Source organism: Orcinus orca, chromosome 9 (assembly GCF_937001465.1).
Source record: "Orcinus orca chromosome 9, mOrcOrc1.1, whole genome shotgun sequence".
Lineage (NCBI taxonomy): Eukaryota > Metazoa > Chordata > Mammalia > Artiodactyla > Delphinidae > Orcinus > Orcinus orca.
The window spans coordinates 19,425,978-19,446,577 of NC_064567.1; the positions used below are offsets into that span (position 1 = coordinate 19,425,978).

At 40.0% G+C, this 20,600-nt stretch overlaps 1 protein-coding gene across 2 annotated transcripts in view; it reads right to left on the reverse strand.

Moving 5' to 3' along the window:
- EXOC4 (exocyst complex component 4) overlaps window positions 1-20,600 on the reverse strand; it is an 811,980-nt gene that overhangs the window by 764,860 nt on the left and 26,520 nt on the right. For both annotated transcript variants that reach the window (XM_004272179.4, XM_049714951.1), the window contains exon 3: window positions 15,444-15,638. In XM_004272179.4, coding sequence (XP_004272227.1) covers window positions 15,444-15,638 — 195 coding nt within the window. The remainder of the gene's footprint in view (window positions 1-15,443; window positions 15,639-20,600) is intronic.

Here is a 20,600-nt window from a genome sequence, read left to right on the forward strand (position 1 = left end):
GTGCTTCCTGTACTTGGGTGGCTATTTCCTTTCCCGTGTTAGGGAAGTTTTCGACTATAATCTCTTCAAATATTTTCTCAGGTCCTTTCTCTCTCTCTTCTCCTTCTGAGACCCCTATAATGCGAACGTTGTTGTGTTCAATGTTGTCCCAGAGGCCTCTTAGGCCGTCTTTATTTCTTTTCATTCTTTATTCTGTTCTGTGGCAGTGAATTCCACCATTCTGTCTTCCAGGTCACTTACCCGTTCTTCTGCCTCAGTTATTCTGCTATTGATTCCTTCTAGTGTATTTTCATTTTAGTTATTGTATCGTTCATCTCTGTTTGTTCTTTAATTCTTCTAGGTGTTTGTTCTTTAATTCTAGATCTTTGTTAAACATTTCTTGCATCTTCTCAATCTTTGCCTCCATTCTTTTTCCGAGATCCTGGATCATCTTCACTATCATTATGCTGAATTCTTTTTCTGGAAGGCTGCCTATCTCCACTTCATTTAGTTGTTTTTCTGGGGTTTTTATCTTGTTCCTTCATCTGGTACATAACTCTCTGCCTTTTCATTTTGTCTATCTTTCTGTGAATGTGGTTTTCCTTCCATAGGCTGCAGGACTGTAGTTCTTCCTTCTGCTGTCTGCCCTCTGGTGGATGAGGCTATCTAAGAGGCTTGTGCAAGCTTCCTGATGGGAGGGACTGGTGGTGGGTAGAGCTGGGTGTTGCTCTGGTGGGCAAAGCTCAGTAAAACTTTAATCTGCTTGTCTGCTGATGGGGAGGGCTGAGTTCCCTCCCTGTTGGTTGTTTGGCCTGAGGCAATCCAGCACTGGAGGCTACAGGCTCTTTGGTGGGGCTAATGGCAGACTCTGGTAGGGCTCACACCGAGGTGTACTTCCCAGAACTTCTGCTGCCAGTGTTCTTGTCCCCACAGTGAGCCACAGCCACCCCCTGCCTCTGAAGGAGACCCTCCAACACTAGCAGTTAGGTCTGGTTCAGTCTCCTATGGGGTCACTGCTCCTTCCCCTGGGTCCCGATGCACACACTACTTTGTGTGTGCCCTCCAAGAGTGGAGTCCCCACACCATTTCTTAAAGGTAGAGTACTACATAATGAGCCAACCAGATGTATTTCGAAGTTTTCTTACACATATTTTCAAAAATAAATCCACGTGGGGAGAGGGGGAGGGAGGGGAGATAGATACTACCAACAAGGATTTTTTCACAGAACACCTACTATTATCTGACAGAACGTTAATGTTCTAACTCACCAGAGTTAGAAACTGCTCATACAGATAACAGAAATCTGTTTGAGTTGAAAACAAATATTTCTTTTAGGATTACGAAGATAAGCAAACATCTACAAAATGTTTTAACACATGATATCGAACAGGACAGTATGCTTCACTATTAAAAACCTATCCATTTAGGAAACAAGTTCTGAGAAATATTTCCTTAACTCAATAAAATAGGTCAGAGGTACAGTTAAAATGTACATAATCAAGAATCGTCTGGTGCTTTCAAAAAAGAAATTTGCCTTGAGTTGAGAGATCAACCTACAACAAAGGAAATCTTTGTAATTAGAAACTACAAGTGCCCTTAAATTTTCTTTCCCAAATGTCTATTTCTCATTATCATTTTAGTTTAAACTAGGAATAATGATTTCATAGTTAAGTGTTTGTCTTCTACCAGTCTTACTCAAGCTGATTAGGTAAAAAGATCTAGTTTTGTGCTTTAACACGAACCAATGGAAATGTCTTTAAGTAACATCAAAGTCAGCCATTCACAACAGCTGCTTCATTGGAAAAAACGCTAAAAAGAAACCACTGATCTTTATTTTATTTTTTTGGTTGGGGGAGGTGAGATACACAAAGGTGAATGACAACTGTAACTGTTTCTAAATAGAACTAAGGTTCAAGCCAAAAAACACAACAAAACAAATCTTTCAAATTTAAGCAAAAAAACCCAACCTGATAACTAAACCATCTGCTGGGTAATATTTTGGCAACAGTGTTCCCTACAAAAAGCAAATGTGTTGCCACAGTTGAGTCCAAAACAAATATTTCCTTCAGGACTCTGATAATTACATGGTTCCAAAATGTTCTATCACTTTTCAATAGGTCAGTACATCTCCCTTAAGGAAGCATTTTTCTAGTAAGACAACATAACCATCCTGAAAATGTTGCCTTGGCCCAACTTACAGATATAACAGAAAGATATGAAATTAGGCTATTCTAGAGAATCGATACCATCCCTTCCCGTAAGTATATAAAAAGACACAAGTCTGAACACCCTCAACGAAATAAGAACACCAAAAATCTTTGGCTATGAACAACAAAAGAAACATGCCTTGAAACCTGAGATTTACTTAGCACCCAGGTCACCAGCCTGCTGCCATGGGCCCCTGAACTGTGGGAAGGCAAACTCTGGTGTCTTCAGGCCCTAGTCCTCAAGACAGTACTCTATCTAGAATTCTCCACATTCAAGCTCAGGGGGTCCCAGATGGGCCCAAGAAGCCTCGCTCTGAATCAAGTCTGATTCATACCCATCTCAACACAAGCAGGGAGGATGTTTCTCACAAGAATCCCAAATCATTCACTTACCAAACATTCCCGTTTAGCTATACCGTATTTCCCAATGCAGAGATTTTATTCTTTATCAGACAGAAACTGGTAAAAGAGACCAAATGCAAGTTTAAAAAAACAAAAAAAAACGTGATTTCATGTATTAGTTTGAAATACGAAAATTACTGTTTTCCTGAGTCAAAAATGATCAAATATCGGCTGTTTCAATCTAACAGTTTAAGGAGCCAGTCTGAAAGCTTTGATGCCTCTAGGAAATCACTGTACTTTGTAGAATGTTGTGGCCCGTATAGAGTCCTAAGTATTTAACTGCATAGAGAAACTAGCAACAATTTTACTTGCAGAATATAGTATCATATTATATGGGATATAAAACACAAGCATGTGACCCCAAAGGATTTTGTGCACAAAACTCCTACCTGTTAGATATAAACTTGATAATAGTACTTAAAAACTTTCTTAAGGATAAATTTCATCCACTCACTTCTGTTTATAGCATGACACGAGCCACCACATGTGGCCTAAGTAGAGGACGGCTTAGACTGCTCTGCACGCACAAGTGGTTGGTGGAGGGAGGAAGAGAGTATGGGACTTACAAGGGAGAATAAAGGGCTCAGGCTACTGTGGAGGTTTCAGGGAGTCCTAGGGGTCTAGAGGAAAAACAGAATCCCTGATCCCAGCTTCACTGGATAAGATAGAGGTTTTTGGCTCCCTAGGGTTCAGCTTGGCCTCTGACTGAAGGCCTCAGGGCTATTGACAGTTTGGTACTTAAGACAGACTTCCCAAGAAAGCTGCACAGGGCAAGGCCGAGTGCCTGGAGCAAGAACATTTTTTTTTCTCCTAACTCCTCAGCTTGTAGCCCATCAACAACGATCAAATCAGGCCATCAAAAAAGCCCATTCTTAGAATAAGTCAGTTTGCTAACATAACATTGATCAGCCGCATTCAGGTGCCCCTTCTTCTCCCTCAGGAAGTCCAATACCTATTATGCGGACTCAGCAGGCTCTCACCACTATGAACAGGATGCTAGCCACCTCCATTCTCCCTTCATTACTGCCAGGGTTATTGTATGTTTTTATTTAATAAACTTTCATCAGCTCAAATGGAGGTTTGTTAGTAGTTGAGGTAACAGCCAAATAATAATGCTCCAGAGAGATATCAGTGCTTGCTGGTGCATTAACAAAGAGAGGACAAGGGCTGAGGTCAAGCACGCGTCAATGTAAATGAGGCGATAGTAGGTACTAAAGGCTTAATGCAATAGACTGCCTGGGAGATAATGGAATTTACAGGATAAAGCAAATGAGATGAAGTTATTGATAAGTGAAGGAAGGGAGGGGTGCCTGTAAAATCAAGTGCTGTCAAAGAAAAGGCCTTTTACTTGTGAATTTCTCCTGTACAGGATCTTCAAATCTATCTTAGAAAACAAAACTCAAAAGAGATCAAATGTGCCTTCCAACTTCATCAAAGATCTCATCCTATGACTGCCATGAACCACTGACTTGTTCTAAAAGCATACCAGTCTACTAAACTATTCTTAAGCTTTTTTGAGGGTTCTCCCTTATTTTTGGTTTTCTTAAACATCAGGGCATTCTACCACATCTAATTCCCATATTTTATTAAAGCAAGTCTTTTTTTTTTTCTCTTGTAAAGTATGGGCAACCAGGTCTTCTAAAATAGCCATCCCATTAGCACGAGCCTCACAGAATGACAGTATCCGAGAAATGAAAGGTAAGAATTTTCTATTTTCGGGGGTCTTTAAAAGTTGTTAAGACTGAGGCCCCATGCTAATTTTACATATTTAAAAAAAAAAAACTGTGGCCCCGAAATGTTTTTCTTAACCTTTTTCTTTCAAATTAGGAAAGTAAAAGATGTTCAAGAAAACTTGAAAAACAAATCACAAGGAAAAAAGATCCATATTTTTACTGATCAGATAAAATACATTTTAAACTGACTCCTTCCGATCATTTTCCACACAGAGTTTTTACAAAAATACTATTACTTTTCAATATGCTTTTTTCATATGGAAATATTTTGGGACCATCTGCCCATCACTAGACATGATTTTTAGTATTTTCTTGCTAGTCCATAATATGAATATTCCATAAATGATTTAAACCAACTCACTATACTTAGGTAACTGCTAATTTTTTTACTTCCATAAATCTTACTGTGATAATTATCCTTGTATACATATTTTTGAACACTTCACAATTAAAATTCTTAATTCTTTCCTTAACATAATATTCAAGAAGTAGAATTCCAAGTCCAACGTTATTTAGGGTTTCTGATGCATAATGCCAACTTAAGAGCATTATTTTGTTCTAAATGGACTTAACAACTCTGTTCACAATCACTTTCCTGATGAAATTAGACTATACCTAATACCTTATAAGAAATGTAATTGCTTATGGAAAAGCTCATGAAAAAATCCTTCTTTGTTCCTAATTTTATGATGCCTTCAGTTCCCATTGTTACCAAAAGCTCTAAGCCTCTCTGTACACTGGTGCCAAATCAAATATCAGAGACAGAGTTTGGGGTGAAGTAGAAAAGAATAGCTTTATGACTTCGGAAGGCAAAGGGGGCCACAATGGGCTCCTGCCTTCAATGTGTCCCAACCCAGGAGGATTTGCTGAGGGTTTTATAGCAGTGGTTGGGGCGGGGGGACGGGCTCACCACTTCTCAGCACTTCTACAGCTCTTTACTAACATGAACTATTAAAATCCCACAAAAGAATGTGAGAGGAATATGGCTTTTTTTCATTTTAAGAGCTAGGCAACCACAAGTAATTAGTATTGGGATGGATCTCAAAGAAAACAGACTTCCTTAGCAAGCTCCCCCTATCTTGTCAAAGCCAAGCAAAAACTACTAATCGGCATTCTCAGACCACCACCAGGTGGAGAGAGGGTTCCCAGCAACAACAGGCGTTGCCATCTGCTGCCATTCTTACACATACATTAGGGTCCCCACCTGGCCACAGACTGACCAGTCAAAATCCTGTTCGAGCAAATCCATACGTGAGGCTGAAACCAGACATAAGAAGGACGATGTGAGCAAAGGACTTGTGTGTTATTCTTGACTGAGATCATTCCTCCTACAGACTTGAAGTGTGTAAATGTACGCACGTGCGCCTATGGTTAACCTGATTACAACATGTAAGCATTAGTGATGGTAGAGCCAGGAGAGAAATGCTGCTCAACATCAGAAGCCCCAGACCTTTTCACCTGGCCCCGTGTGACAGTGATGACTATCATGCTACCTACACCACTGTAAATTTCTATACTGCCTTCTGTTTCCCAAAGCACTTTACCTGTACAAAGTTTCATTTTTATTCTCACAACCATTCTATAATGTACACGGAGTAAGTATCTGTATATCCACTCTACAGAAGAGGATACTGGAAAACAGAGAGAAAGTGATGCATCTGTCTAACCTCACAGAACTAGTGGGTTGTTGGGTCAGGACTAGAATTAAGAATGTCTGGCTTTTCAACCCATTTTGTTTTTACTATACTATGCTGTACCTAGACACCACTTGTCAATAAATAAATTTATTGCCCCAATTTCAATCCATTCAATCCCAGCAGTAAGTCAGATAAGAACACACAGTAAAGATACAGAAATCAGAGCACCAAGATGACAGCTCTAAAGAGTTCCAAGTCAGCTCAAACCTGGAGAGCATCTAATTTAGCCATTCAACGAAACTCATATTGACCAAATAATCAGGCTATAAAATCAGACTAAGAGCCAAATACTCATCAGCTCTATCCAAAAACTGCACTAGAGGACAGCAACAAAGTAACTTTAGTCAACCTACAACATTTCTACATAAAGGTCAATATTGCCATGTGATATGTCTGTCTTACACAAATATTTGGTTTCAAATGTAAGTGTTAAATGAAGTCAAGGACAATTAGTTTTGGTCTATTGCATAGCATAGGCTATACCGTACACATCACTGGTTCCAAATCTGTCTGAACATTGGAATCCCTTGGAGAATGCCAACAATTACTGAAGCTAGCGTCCACCCCCAGAGATTTCAACGTCATCCGTCTAGGGTGCAACCTGGGCTTTAGGATTCTTGAAGGATTCCCTAATGTGCAGAGTTTGGGAACCACTGCCCTACAGCCAAGTGAGCCAGCTGAAAACTGCTGAACCTTATGAGGTTTAGTGAAATAAAACAATTTCTATTTGCTTTAAAATAAGAGGCAAATGAAGAGCAGACAGAAAGAGCAAAATAAAACTAAAGGAGAAGGAAAGCTATTACAATAAGCCAGTGCCTATCAAACAGTGTGGCTTTTAAAAACCCCAGCCTTCAAAAACAAACATAAATTAAAAGGGCAATGAGCGGCAAGAAAAATAGTTACTACAGAGCCCTGTACTTTTACTCTCTAGGAGAAACATAACGCTGCCACACGAAAGCTACTTACTTAATTTGGGATCCAAAAACCGAGGTTACTCATTTACTAACTTTATCTTCAGCTTTTCCTTCATCTTTTTGCCAAGAAAATCAGATGTAGGTGTTTGAGGGAATTCAGCGTTCCCAAATGCAGCTGAAAGCAGCTACGGCTGACCAGAAAATAGCACACCATGGGCTTCCCTGGTGGCGCAGTGGTTGAGAGTCCACCTGCTGATGCAGGGCACGCGGGTTCGTGCCCCGGTCCAGGAAGATCCCACATGCCGTGGAGCGGCTGGGCCTGTGAGCCATGGCCGCTGAGCCTGTGCATCCGGAGCCTGTGCTCCACAACGGGAGAGGCCACAGCAGTGAGAGGCCCACGTACCGCAAAAAATAAATAAATAAATAAAATAAAATAAAATAGCACACCAGACTACCCCACTCCCAGCCCCCGTATTCCTGGAACTCCTGTTGCACTGATCATGATATGAGATGCTATTTATTTCTTCATCATCTGTCCCTTCCTCCTAGCACGTAAGGTCCTTCAAGTTTAAGGCCACCTTCACAGATCCACATAGAAACAACACAAGTAATCAACAATGGCATTGTCACATTCATTTGTCCATCTATCAAAATATGTGCCAAATTCTTTGCTGACAAATTATTAGTATAGAATACTGGCAGTCTTTCAGATCAGTATTCTACACTAGGAACAGATGGGCTTTAACGGTGGCTGTTTCATTATTGATCACGGATACATTTTTTTTTTACCATGTAGGGAAATCTATATGGAATATTGAAACATTTTGCAGTCACTGAACCACTGTCAGGTTCGGTCCAATAAGTTCGCTAGAGTTTCGGCTCTGATATTCCCAGTGCTTTCACCTCAATACCATTCATTCCCAGAGTCAGGGTAGGAAAAATCAGCCCTGTGAGATCTCAGAATCTTTCAAGCCAGATGAAAGGAATACGCACTTTGGCCCCTTTTTTCTTGTACATGAATCAGTGGATGCATGGTCACCCCTTGCCTGCCCATAATCTGAGAAAAGAGGCATTAGTTTATTTGCTGATGACACAGTTTTACTGGCACCAACAGGAGCAACCTGATTGGTCCACTGGTCCTACCATCTAAGCAATGACAGAAAGAATAACTGAACATCAACTACTCTGATACTAAAATCAACATTTGTTGATAAGCACTCTCTTATAGTGAACTGGCTTGTATCTGATTACAATACCCAAGAGTCACCTAAGACTAGATTTTGCAACAAACTGGTCTTGGACAGTTTACCAACAAATTACATCGCTCATAATTGGACAGTCAGTGGGTACCCATCGAACATATACTTGATGTAAGCTGAAGAGGTGACTGATGACACAGAAACTGAAATTTGTTCATGCCAAATCCTGAAAATATGGCCTAGAGCTCTGGGGTCTTGATCATCCATCTGTGCCTGTGTAAGAGCAGACTAGACTTGTTTTCCGAGAAAAATCCTATCTCTGCCTGCAGGAATTCCTTGACCATATAAACTGTGGAGTGGTCTTTCATTCAGGGCAAGAAGAAAAGGAATCAAAAATGCCTAACTTAGCCAGCCCTACTTCAACTCTTATCAGCTCAAAACAAGTCCACCTCAGACGGGTTTTTGAGGGTATAACATGATAACAATCACTACATCCTTTCTTACAGTATCAGTAAACATAATCAATTATAAATAACATTTCTAAGGTCTTACTATGTATACTGTGCGTACTTTACATACATAGCTTAATATTTCATTTAATCCCTTCAACAACTCTGGGGGCATACAATTATTCTCAACTCCAACTTTCAGCAAAGTCAAATTAAATAAGTAGCCCCAAGTCATCCAGCTAGTAAAGGGCAAAGCTGGGATTCAAGCACAGGTCCACCTGACCCACACTAAGACCCACGCTGACATTCACAGCCTTGAATGTTGTACAACAATTGCAAAGGCTCTTGTAAACTAAGAGTATTACACATATACCTATTTTTATTATAGGATCTTAAAAAAACTATGCAATTAAATAGCTGTTTTACTCTCTTCACCCCAGAGGTGGCCACATCTTCATAGGGTAAGTGAAATAATTCCACCATACCATTCTTTCAGCAAAGCACTCTGGGATCCTCTGGGAAGAAGACAGGCAACATATATATGTTGTTATTATAATTATCATAATGATCCTTATCTGACTATACAACTATGGATTCTTTTTAAAAAGGCATATAAATTTTTTAAAAAAGACAAAATGATCAAGAGACATTCAAAATCTCTACAATCTCAGGAAGCCTTAGAAATGAAAAATTTATTTTAGTCACAAGCCTTGTGACTGTCAGCTAAAGTGCTTCAAAACTACTCACACTGGCTTGGTTTCCACTGATTGAATGCAATTATGAATTGACTTCTATGGGTTGATAAATCAGAACTTGTGTAAGTGGTTTTCAAAGCTCATCTGTGCAATTTCAGTTCGATGCAGACTTCCACACAAAATTTTCCTTAAAAAAATAGTTCATAAAAATATTAACTATCATGAAATACCTTCCTGGTTAGCTCATGCCACTGGGAAGAAGCTGTTCTTACATTAATAATTCTTCCCAGAATTAATCAGTCATTGTACATTAGAACCAGCAGCTGGAGTGTTTTGAGTGATAATGAAACCTGTAACAAGGCATCTTCAGCCGTCTTTTCAAGACAATAAGGGAATTAAAATTTCAATTTAAATGCAGAGGTTTGAAACACGCTTCACTGGCAAAATTACTTCAATTAATGTGAGTGGAATACAAAGGACAAACTGCAGAAATGTGATGCAGCAACCAGAAATTATGTCATTAATGCGCTTGCATCAACCCAGCACAATGACTGCAGAGGTCTAATTTAAACCGTACATATCACAAAGCTACAGGCTACAGTATTAATCAAGTCTCTGATTTCAATATGACGGATACAGGCTTCTTGTTGGATCACTTTTAGCTTTTCATAGGCTAACAGCAGCTGTTTACCTTGAAGGAGGAAACAAAAGGCCATGCCTATTTGCAGACATCCCCTGTCATGACAATTTATTTTATGCAATACTCAAGTTATCAAAAGACATAAATATCCCATCTAGAAGCCAAGTCTATAGCTATCAGCCCAGGCTGATGGTGAAATAGGAACTGCAGGAGCTGACAAGAGCCATGGGTCACCACTGATTTATTTACTCTGAATTTATTAACCTGAGTAGGGATTAAATTACTGGGCATCTGCACCTGCCTTAAAAATGGAAAGACAGGGCTTCCCTGGTGGCACAGTGGTTGGGAGTCTGCCTGCCGATGCAGGGGACATGGGTTCGTGCCCCGGTCCGGGAGGATCCCACGTACCACGGAGCAGCTGGGCCAGTGGGCCATGGCTGCTGAGCCTGCGCGTCCGGAGCCTGTGCTCCGCAGCGGGAGAGGCCACAGCAGTGAGAGGCCCGCGTACCGCAAAAAAAAAAAAAGGAAAGACAAAATCTCTTGATAAAAAGATCTAAGCAAATCAGAGGGGTTTGAAAGACTAGATTGTTCTGTCTTCACTTTCCTCTGATGTCTTTTAAAGGAAATTACTTTTTCTTTTTTTTTTTTTAATTTATCTTTATTTATTTATTTTTGGCTGCCTTGGGTCTTCGTTGCTGGGCATGGGCTTTCTCTACTTGCGGGCGAGCAGGGGCTACCCTTCATTGAGGTGTGTGGGCTTCTCATGCGGTGGCTTCCCCTGTTGCGGAGCACAGGCTCCAGGCACATGGGCTTCAACAGTTGTGGCTCACTGACTCCACAGCACAGGCTCAGTAGTTGTGGCACATGGGCTTAGTTACTCCGCAGCATGTGGGATCTTCCTGGACAAGGGATCGAACCTGTGTCCCCTGTATTGGCAGGCGGATTCTTAACCACTGCGCCACCAGGTAAGTCCTCCCCTCTGATGTGTTTTAGCAAAGATTTCCATTTGGACCCTTGAGATGCCTTAAGTAGATTTTACTTCTAATAGCACATAACCATGGGGAAAGGAAATGTGATTATTTTCTCATATGAAGTGCAATCAAAGAGCAATTATGGACCTTACTATTTACTCATATACAAAAGACCAAATTGAAGAATATTTCCAACGTTTTGAGCACATCTTAAATCCTACCTCCATGAAATCTTCACTGTATATTAGAATATGCTAAACCCCCTGGTCATCCAAACCAACTACCTCCTCTGGAAAATGGGAAGGACATCAGAAACCTCTCTCTCATAGGGTTGTTGTGAGAATTCAAAGTGTTAACAAAGGTAACATACTTAAAATGGTACCAGTACACAGTGAGGGCTCAACACATATTAGCTATTATTATAATTATTGTTTTTGTTGTCCATTTAAATATTGCAGAAAGGAACGGTTAGAAACTAGAGAACCTTGCCATTAAAAAAACAAAAACAAAACCTAACAAAAACCCCAAACCAGAGGAGAAAAAAATCAGACCAGAGCTCCTAGAGAGGAATTTTCCTTTTCTCTATTTAGTGGTGTCAAAGTCTTCCACAGAGTTACCCGTTCGGCTAATCATCTGTGAACTCTGACCATGTGAAGTACATTATGCTAAGTACAGGGCAGACAAAAATAGGTAAGATATAGTCCCTGCCCTCAATGACCTACCATACAAACAAAAGCAATTATATTTATGGAGACAAAGAAAAGCATCTACTCATGTCAAGTATTCTTGCCACAATAAAAATATATAATAATTCTTTTTTAAAAAAAGAGAAGCATCTAATTACCAGGGACATTCAGAAACTTGATGAAATTTGAGCCAAGTCTTAAAGAACAAATCATCATTTTCCAAGCAAGCAGGATAAGGATTAGGTTCAAGGAAATCTACGATTCATAAACAAGAAATCTATCACATCCCTATACATCAGCAACAAATAGCTAGAAATAATTAATAAAGAGCCACTATTTTAAAAAGCAACCAGGAGCTGAGAGCCAGAAGTAAAACTAACAAAATACATGTACTGTCTCTAAGGAATACATTACTAAGCATTATTATAAAGCACATAAATTAAGACATCAATAAATGAGAGATACCCTTTTCTGAAAGACCTGATATTACAAAGATGAAGTTCTCCTAAATTTAATCAAAATACCATCACGCTTTGCATGGAACTTGACAAGTTGATACCAAAATTCATATGGAAGAGAAAAGGGCCAAGAATAGCACAGACAGTTCTGAATAGCAAAGTGAGGGAATGTCTTCACCTGCTATCAAGATATATTATAAAATTATAGTAATTAAAACAACATGGTTTTGGTGCAGATACAGACAAGACCAACTGAACAACATAAAGAGCTCAGAAACAGACCCATGCACATGTGAAAACTTGGTATGTGATCAAGATGGAATTATAAATCGGTAGGAAATGAATTCAATAAATGGTGTGAGCCAAGTGGCTATATAGAAGGTAAAATTAGATCCCTAGTTCATACCATATATGATAATACATTTTAAATGGATTCAAGACAATGATATGAGATTCTCTTTATGACAGTAGGATAAAACACTTTCTCAAAATAAGTCACATAACAAAGGAAATAAAGAATGAAAAACATTATTGTATTAAATTTTAAAACTTTTTAATAAAAGACACCCTAAACAAAAAGATATACTACCAACTGGGAAAAGATATTTACAATCCATCTAAAAGACAAAGGATAAGTATCCAGAGTACATAAAGAACTACAACAGAAAAAGAGGAACTTCTGGGAACTATCTCTCTCATACTTACTCTTTTCTAGAGGTGACTACCCTTCCTTCCCACACAACTCCCCAGGACCCCCCTTCCCCCAACAAAATAGTTTTAGTTGGAACTGACAATCACAGTACCCAAGCTGCCTAATCTAGATCTGACCCCCATTTTTGAATTATAAGATTATTTTCCTCTGCAAAGGCTGGAAAAATGTAAAATACAGCTCACAACCCTTCTTTTCCCCACACATCCAAACCCTGCCCACATGTGGAAGAAAGTCTACAGTAAAACAATGAAAAAACATACAGATGGCATTGCACATATACTCCTGTTCTTTTAGCAGATTGGTTACATGAGTAAAGCAATTCTTTTACCTAAGCTAGCTAGAGCTAAATTTCTGTAACTTACAGCCAAGAATTTAAAGAAGTATTTAATGAGGTCCTTAAGTCAAAACAAAGACAAGACAATGTTCATTATTAATTAGCTCTTAAATAAATTAGCCCTTAAGGAATAAAGGCTAATCCTAAAATCTGAAATCCTAAAATGAGCATAATTAACACCAAAGTAAGTTCTAACAACCTATTTTTTTTTTTTTTTTTTTTTTTTTTGCGGTACGCGGGCCTCTCACTGTTGTGGCCTATCCCGTTGCGGAGCACAGGCTCCGGCACGCAGGCTCAGCGTCCATGGTTCACGGGCGCAGCCGCTCCGTGGCTTGTGGGATCCTCCCAGACCGGGGCACGAACCGTGTCCCCTGCATCGGCAGGCGGACCCTCAACCACTGCGCCACCAGGGAAGCCCTAACAACCTATTTTTAATATATGGCACTTACTTAAAAGCAGGCCCACTACAAAAAATCATGATTCAAATAGATGTGTAAATGCTACACAAATATATATAAGCTTATCTATTCTGATTGCTGAATCTTGAATATTTAGCACATATATGCCTTCCTAACACAAACCAACAGCAAAGCTAAAGAGGTGACTAATTTTTTTGTTGGACACCGTATAGTCATCATTAAGGAAGATGACATTATAAAGATACTGAAAATACCCAATTATTTTACCACTCCAAAGAAAAGACCATTATTAATCTCCCTCCACTGTGGAAACTGACTATTCACTATCACACTACCTGGTTTTAATATATGAGAGAATATCACGGCACATCTCATCTCTTGGTTACCAAATTTCCTTTAAAGCTTCGTATGACAGACTTAGAGCAAAATTCCTCTTGAAAGTCTGAATGAATTAGAACCACTTAGAGGATTTAACCTGTTTTTCTCCCACTAATTCCTCTCAGTGTTTTTTTTCCCCCCAGTGCTACAGCCAATCTAATTTGTTGAAACAAAGATAAGGGACTTTCACCTACAGTGAAAAGAAAATCCAAACACAGTCCATCTACTCCTGAGAGTTTCCGTAGTCACCAGACAACTGTGAGAAGGAAGTAGGGAACTTTGTGTGGAAAGAGGAGGTGGAATGAGCAGCCCTTGCTAATAGCCACAGGCCCTAGGAAAGTTAGCGCTTTTAGGGAGCAAGATGTGTATTTTTGTTTTTTGTTTTTTTTTGCGGTACGCAGGCCTTTCACTGTTGTGGCCTCTCCCGTTGCGGAGCACAGGCTCCGGACGCACAGGCTCAGCAGCCATGGCTCACGGGCCCAGCTGCTCCACGGCATGTGGGATCTTCCCGGACCGGGGCACAAACCCGCGTCCCCTGCATCGGCAGACGGACTCGCAACCATTGCGCCACCAGGGAAGCCCTATTTTTTTATTCATTATCTTGACGCTCAGCCACATGTACCACCAGCTGCAACCTTCTCTGAATTTTCATTCCTAATTCAAAAAGTAGCAAAATGGGCTTCCCTGATGGCACAGGGGTTAAGAATCCACCTGCCAACTCAGGGGACATGGGTTCAAACTCTGGTCCAGGAAGATCCCACATGCCGCAGAGCAACTAAGCCCATGCACCACAACTACTAAGCCTGCGCTCTAGAGCTCGCGAGCCACAACTACTGAGCTCACGTGCTACAACTATTGAAGCCTGCATGCCTAGAGCCCATGCTCCACAACAAGAGAAACCACCGCAATGAGAAGCCCACACACCGCAACAGAGAGTATCTAGAGAAAGCCTGCACACAGCAACGAAGACCCAACGCAGCCAAAAATAAATTAATTAAATAAATTAATTTTTTTTTTTTTTTTTACAAAGTAGCAGAATGGATGAAGATACAGGCTAAAGGCTAGGCTGTGGAATACTCCTGCTGGACAAAGTTATTCCAGAATTATTCCCCCCAAAATTATTTTCTTTCTTATCAACTTAAAGGAAAAAAAACAAAGCCCTAATATAAATAGTCCTTCACAGAATTTTTGGAACATAGTTTATAAATTTCCTAAACTTCTCTCTCATGCAGATTTCATTCTTCAAAATGGGATTCATTAACTATCTTCCTCTGAAACTAAAACAAACACCTCTCATTACCATTCCAACATGACTTAAGTACTGGTTTCTTACCATTATACTTCTTGCCGCTGTTCCAAAGGCAGACAATGCAAACACTGACATAGGAAGAGAATCGCCTACTATTGCAAACACTGACATTAGGAAGAGAACCGGCAGGCTTTACCTGCAAGGGCTCGTGAATCCCAAGAGGGCAGTTTGTCATGTGCTTCATGAAGGACAGAATTCAGAGAACAGAAGGAAGCGCTCTATCTTAGCAGAAATGCCCAGGAGCGCAGGCTGTGCTCTTACCAGCATGTCGGTGGCACTGAGATAGTGCTTGCTGGCCATGCACTGTTCCAGCTTTTGAGGCACTTGCTTGATATTCTCGATTTCATCCAGCAGGTTCAGGACATGCTTGTGTTCAATTCCTTCAATCCACAATTTCCGAAGCTCATCTCGTTTGCAGTGCAACAGCATCTTGCATGAAAGCAGATTCTCTTTTACCTACAATAGAACAGTTTCAATCTTGGGTCAGTCCAAAGTCTTTCCAGCCTAAACCCACAATTTGGTTAGTATTCTTCACCAGTACTGCTATAAGTAACAGTTCCTAGTTATCACTGCCACTCATTCTGCTGTGGTTAATCTGCTTGTGAAATTCTAATCCTGGTTATTACACAGATTCACTTGCTCAGGTCTCCACTTCTCTGTATTTTCTCTCCTGAGAAATGAGAAAATTACTCAGGATATAGAGCATATACTCTGAAAATATGAAGTTCCACACCAAAGTTAATGTATCTAGAAGGGAATGACTGATTTGCGAGTCCGTGCTATTATTCCTTCCCCATTCTTCCTGGCATATTTCCTATTCAGATGATAGGTCACTTGGTTCATCCTTCTAGGTCTAGAACTTTAGCTGAAGTTGATAACAAAGGACATGGACGTTCGCCTCAACCGACTAAAATGAAGGTAAGCCCAGTTTCCAGAAAAGAGTAGACGCTTCCAGAGACAGTCGTGAAATAAAGGGAATTAAAACATACCAAGAATTGTTTCCATGTATTCTGATTTTAGGTATTAAATATGACAGTTGCAGGCATTCTCATAGATCTGCACAGTTTGCTGACCAGCCTTGATAACACAGGAGGAGGAGAAGAGGATCAGGGAAGGGTAGTCGCCATGTACATGATAAGTGTGTTTTCATGTTCTACCCTAATTTTTTTTTTTTTTTTTTTTTTTTTTTGTGGTACGCAGGCCTCTCACTGTTGTGGCCTCTCCCGTTGTGGAGCACAGGCTCCAGACGCGCAGGCTCAGTGGCCATGGCTCACGGGCCCAGCCGCTCCGCGGCATGTGGGATCTTCCCGGACCGGGGCACAAACCCATGTCCCCTGCAGGCAGACTCTCAACCACTGCGCCACCAGGGAAGCCCAAAAATTTGATTTTTATAGCATGAAAAAATAAAAAGAATCATGACCTTTCACAATTCATAGAACTACTTTCATATACTTTTGACATTCCTTTACATGTATTTTTATTTAAATTAGAATTTCATGTTTGTTTACAGTTTTGGTTTTGTTTTCTGTTTGAGGTAAAATTTATGCATGAAAGTGCATCACTTGATGAGTTTTAGCAAATGCATACACACCTGCAATAATCCAAACCTTCGTCAATATATAGGACATTCCCATCACCCTAGAAAGTCTACCATGTTTTTAACAATTAAAAATCTGTCTTCTTTTACAACATTTGGTGTGGTGGTACACAGACTCATGATGCTACTTTTTGGTGACTGTAAAACTAAATTTTGACATTTTTCCAGCAAACATGGAAAATATGAATTGAACGCTAAAATTAGAAGGTATCTTGAGACAGTATCTAATCCAATCCTACAACTTTAGGACAATATCTAAATCATACTTTTATCAAACTGTCCAATGTAAAAAGAGCCCTGAATAAACAGGTTTTGTAATCTGTCTTGATTAGCACAGAAGAATGACTGTTAGCTTTTTGGGGAGTTATAGACCCCTTTGACAATCTGTTGAAGAAGGTTCTAATCACCTCTACTCCTTCCATCAATCCCAAAGAGATAGCAAAATAATTCTATTTATTTTTTAGCATAAAATACCAAGAAAAGAGAGAACAGAGAGGAGGGAACAGCAAGGATGGCTAGAAACCCTTGGAAGCTGGTAAGAAGATGGCTGGCATCAAGTGGGGTTTGCTAACACTGAAAAGGAGGCACCCAGAATATTGAAGGCAAGAGTACAGGGTTGAAACTAAGTATTTTGAGCCCTCATCCAACATCCTCATCAAACCACACAGACATGTAATGCCCTCTGCCACGGCACTGGCCAAATAGGAGGTTTACAATCTGAAGAAACTGAACTAGAAAGAATCTGGACCAGGAAATGCCAGACAGCTGAGAGGAGGGTGTGAGGCACTGGACAGAAAACAGGAGAATGAAGTCAAAGTGGACCCACCGACAAGTAAGGTCCTCAGCCCTCCCTGGACCCACAGCCTCCTTCCTGGGTTGGCTCCAATAACACTCAGCTTGACTTTGATCCCCAACACAGGAAACTTACGGCTTTCCCCTGGGAAAAACAACCAAGGAAACTGCTGGGTCCCTACCCAATCATCACTAGACAAGCCCCACCACATGCTGTGAGCTCCATCTCAGCTTTGTAGTATACCTCCCTCCTCCATCCAAACAGTTAGCCAAGGATCACCACACAGTCAAGTAAAGCCTGTAATATGGAAAGACAGGCATGAAAACAAAGAAAAAAGTGCTGAGGGGAGTAGGGGAACAGAAACTAGGCAGGAAAAAGAAATTTTAAAAAGCTATAATTAATATCCCTTGGGGGAAAAGATATTCCATCAATGAAACAAGAATAGGATGCTATTAAAAATTCAGAGAATGAAAAACAGCTCTTGGAAATTAAAAATATGATAGGAAAAAAAATCCAACACAAAGGTTAGAAGAGACTCTTGAAATCTCCAAAGAGTAAGACACAAAAAACAAAGAAAGGAAAATAGGAGATAAAAGAAAATGGGGTGGTTGATCCGAGAGGTCCAAATAAGAATTGCAGGGGAGGAAAAGTGAGACAAAGTGGAGAAAAAATAATAATAAAATGGAAGAAAATGTTCCAGAGTAAAAGACATGAACTTTCAGATTGAAAAGGCACACAGAGTGTTTGAGACAATGAAGTGAAAAAAGACCCAGGGCACATTATCCTGACTCGTAAGAACATAAGGATATAGAGACAATCCTAAAAGCTTTCAAAGGAGGAAAAAAAGCCATACAAAGGACTGTGAATCAGAATGCGTCTCAACAGCAACACTGAAAGCTACAAGACAAAGGAATAATGTATCTTCAAAATCCTAAGAGAGAATTATTTCCCAGAAAAACTATCAATCAAGTGTGAGGGAAAAATAAAGACATTTTCAGGCATGCAAGCTCTTAAAAAATAAACCTCATATGCACCATTATCTCAGCAAGCTACTGAAGAATGTACTCCATCAATATAAGAGAAAAACAAGAGGAGAAACAAGAGGATCCAGGAAAGGGGGAAACCGATGCAGAACAAAGGCAATGGGATTTTACAAGCATTAACTACAAGGAAAACGAGAACAAAATTGCACAAGCAAAAATAGTATGCTGCTGGGCTTCCCTGGTGGCGCAGTGGTTGAGAATCTGCCTGCTAATGCAGGGGACACCAGTTCGAGCCCTGGTCTGGGAAGATCCCACATGCCGCGGAGCAACTAGGCCCATGAGCCACAACTACTGAGCCTGCACGTCTGGAGTCTGTGCTCCGCAACAAGAGAGGCCGCGATAGTGAGAGGCTCGCGCACCGCGATGAAGAGTGGCCCCCGCTTGCCACAACTAGAGAAAGCCCTCGCACAGAAACGAAGACCCAACACAGCCAAAAATAAACAAACAAACAAACAAATGTGGGGTTTAAAAAAAAAAAAGTATGCTGGATGGTTTAGATGTAAATATTTACGTCGTTATAATAAAATACGCACCAGCTATTTAACCGAAAACTAGGACACAACTATACAGAGAGGATGAGGGAAGAAGATGAGGTGGGGTGGGGGAAAGAGTGAAGGAGGAACCATAACTGGAAGCTCATATACAATGTCTAAAATAGAAAAATCCAGAAAAGTAGTATAAGCATATTACTTAGAAATACAGAAATACAAATATCTGGGGAAAAAAAAACAACTAAAAGAGTAAAAGTCCATACCTCCGAAGTGTTGGAATTAGTACTGTGGTAGGATGAGGTAGGGGAATGCTGGTTTTTATCAGCATTTGTGGTTTTATTTGATTTTTTAAACACAGTTCTCAAGGCCATTCCTAGATCCTCTAGGAGTTCTTGGTGCCTGGGTTAAGAACTCTAGCTATTAAATCCATTCTATGTTAAATCTTAGTTAAAATCTCTCAGAATCTAATTTCTGATATTCTACTTATATCACCTTGGTTCTATACTTCTCAGCTTTTCCCTCTGTGTGTAATGGTTACTATGGAAACTGTTAAAAATAAATTTTATGTCATACAACACCCAACTAGGCTCCTGATGCAGATAGTGGGAGATAGACTTACAGGGTGTCAGCAAAGCTTGGCAAACTCCCTTCTGATTGGAATAAAAGACCATTATGGCATTTCACACTAGGATATATACAGTATAATCAGCTCACTCCTCATTTTTACATACTACATGGAGGAAAAATGAAAAGGAAGGTAGAATGTGTGTGTGTTTGGGGGTGGGGGAAATGGCATCAGGCTGTGTGGAAAATGAACATTACCAAAACCATTTCCTAAACGGTTTAGCCAGAGCTGCAGACATAAGAAGCTAAAAGAACTTTTAATACTAAATTGCCCTGAGGCTTCAGCTTTTTGATCAGAAAGTCAGTTATGAAGAAATGTTCTTTTAAAACTTGGGGTGGCAGGGGGAATACCAGTCAGCAATAAAAAGGAAGAAATGTGAAGAACCTCAAGATTCTGCTGAGCAAAAGAAGCCAGACGCAGGAGTACACACGCTATGAAGTTCTGTCACAGGTAAAAATAATATATGGTGATAGATTTCAAATCAGTATTTGTTTGGGGCAAGACGGGGTGGGGGGTACGGCCTATAAAGAAGCAGGAGAGAAGTCTCTGGGGCAATGGAAACATATTCAAGGATATATACGTCTGACAAAACTCACTTGAACTAAAAATAATGCATTTTATTGTACGTAAACGCTAGCTCAATAAATATGATTTTTGAAACAGGGAGGGGAGAAACAGGGCTATGTCCATCAATGAATAAATGCAGGTAAATGTAAGAAAGGTACCATATTCCACCTAAATGTTTATTTCTCAAAGGCCTGTTCTTTTAGAAACGTGGTGACAGCATTTTAATTCCATTCTAATTTAATCAGGATAGTTAAGATTCAAAAATTCTGTTACTCTGTTTCTTCCTTAAATAAATCCATGAA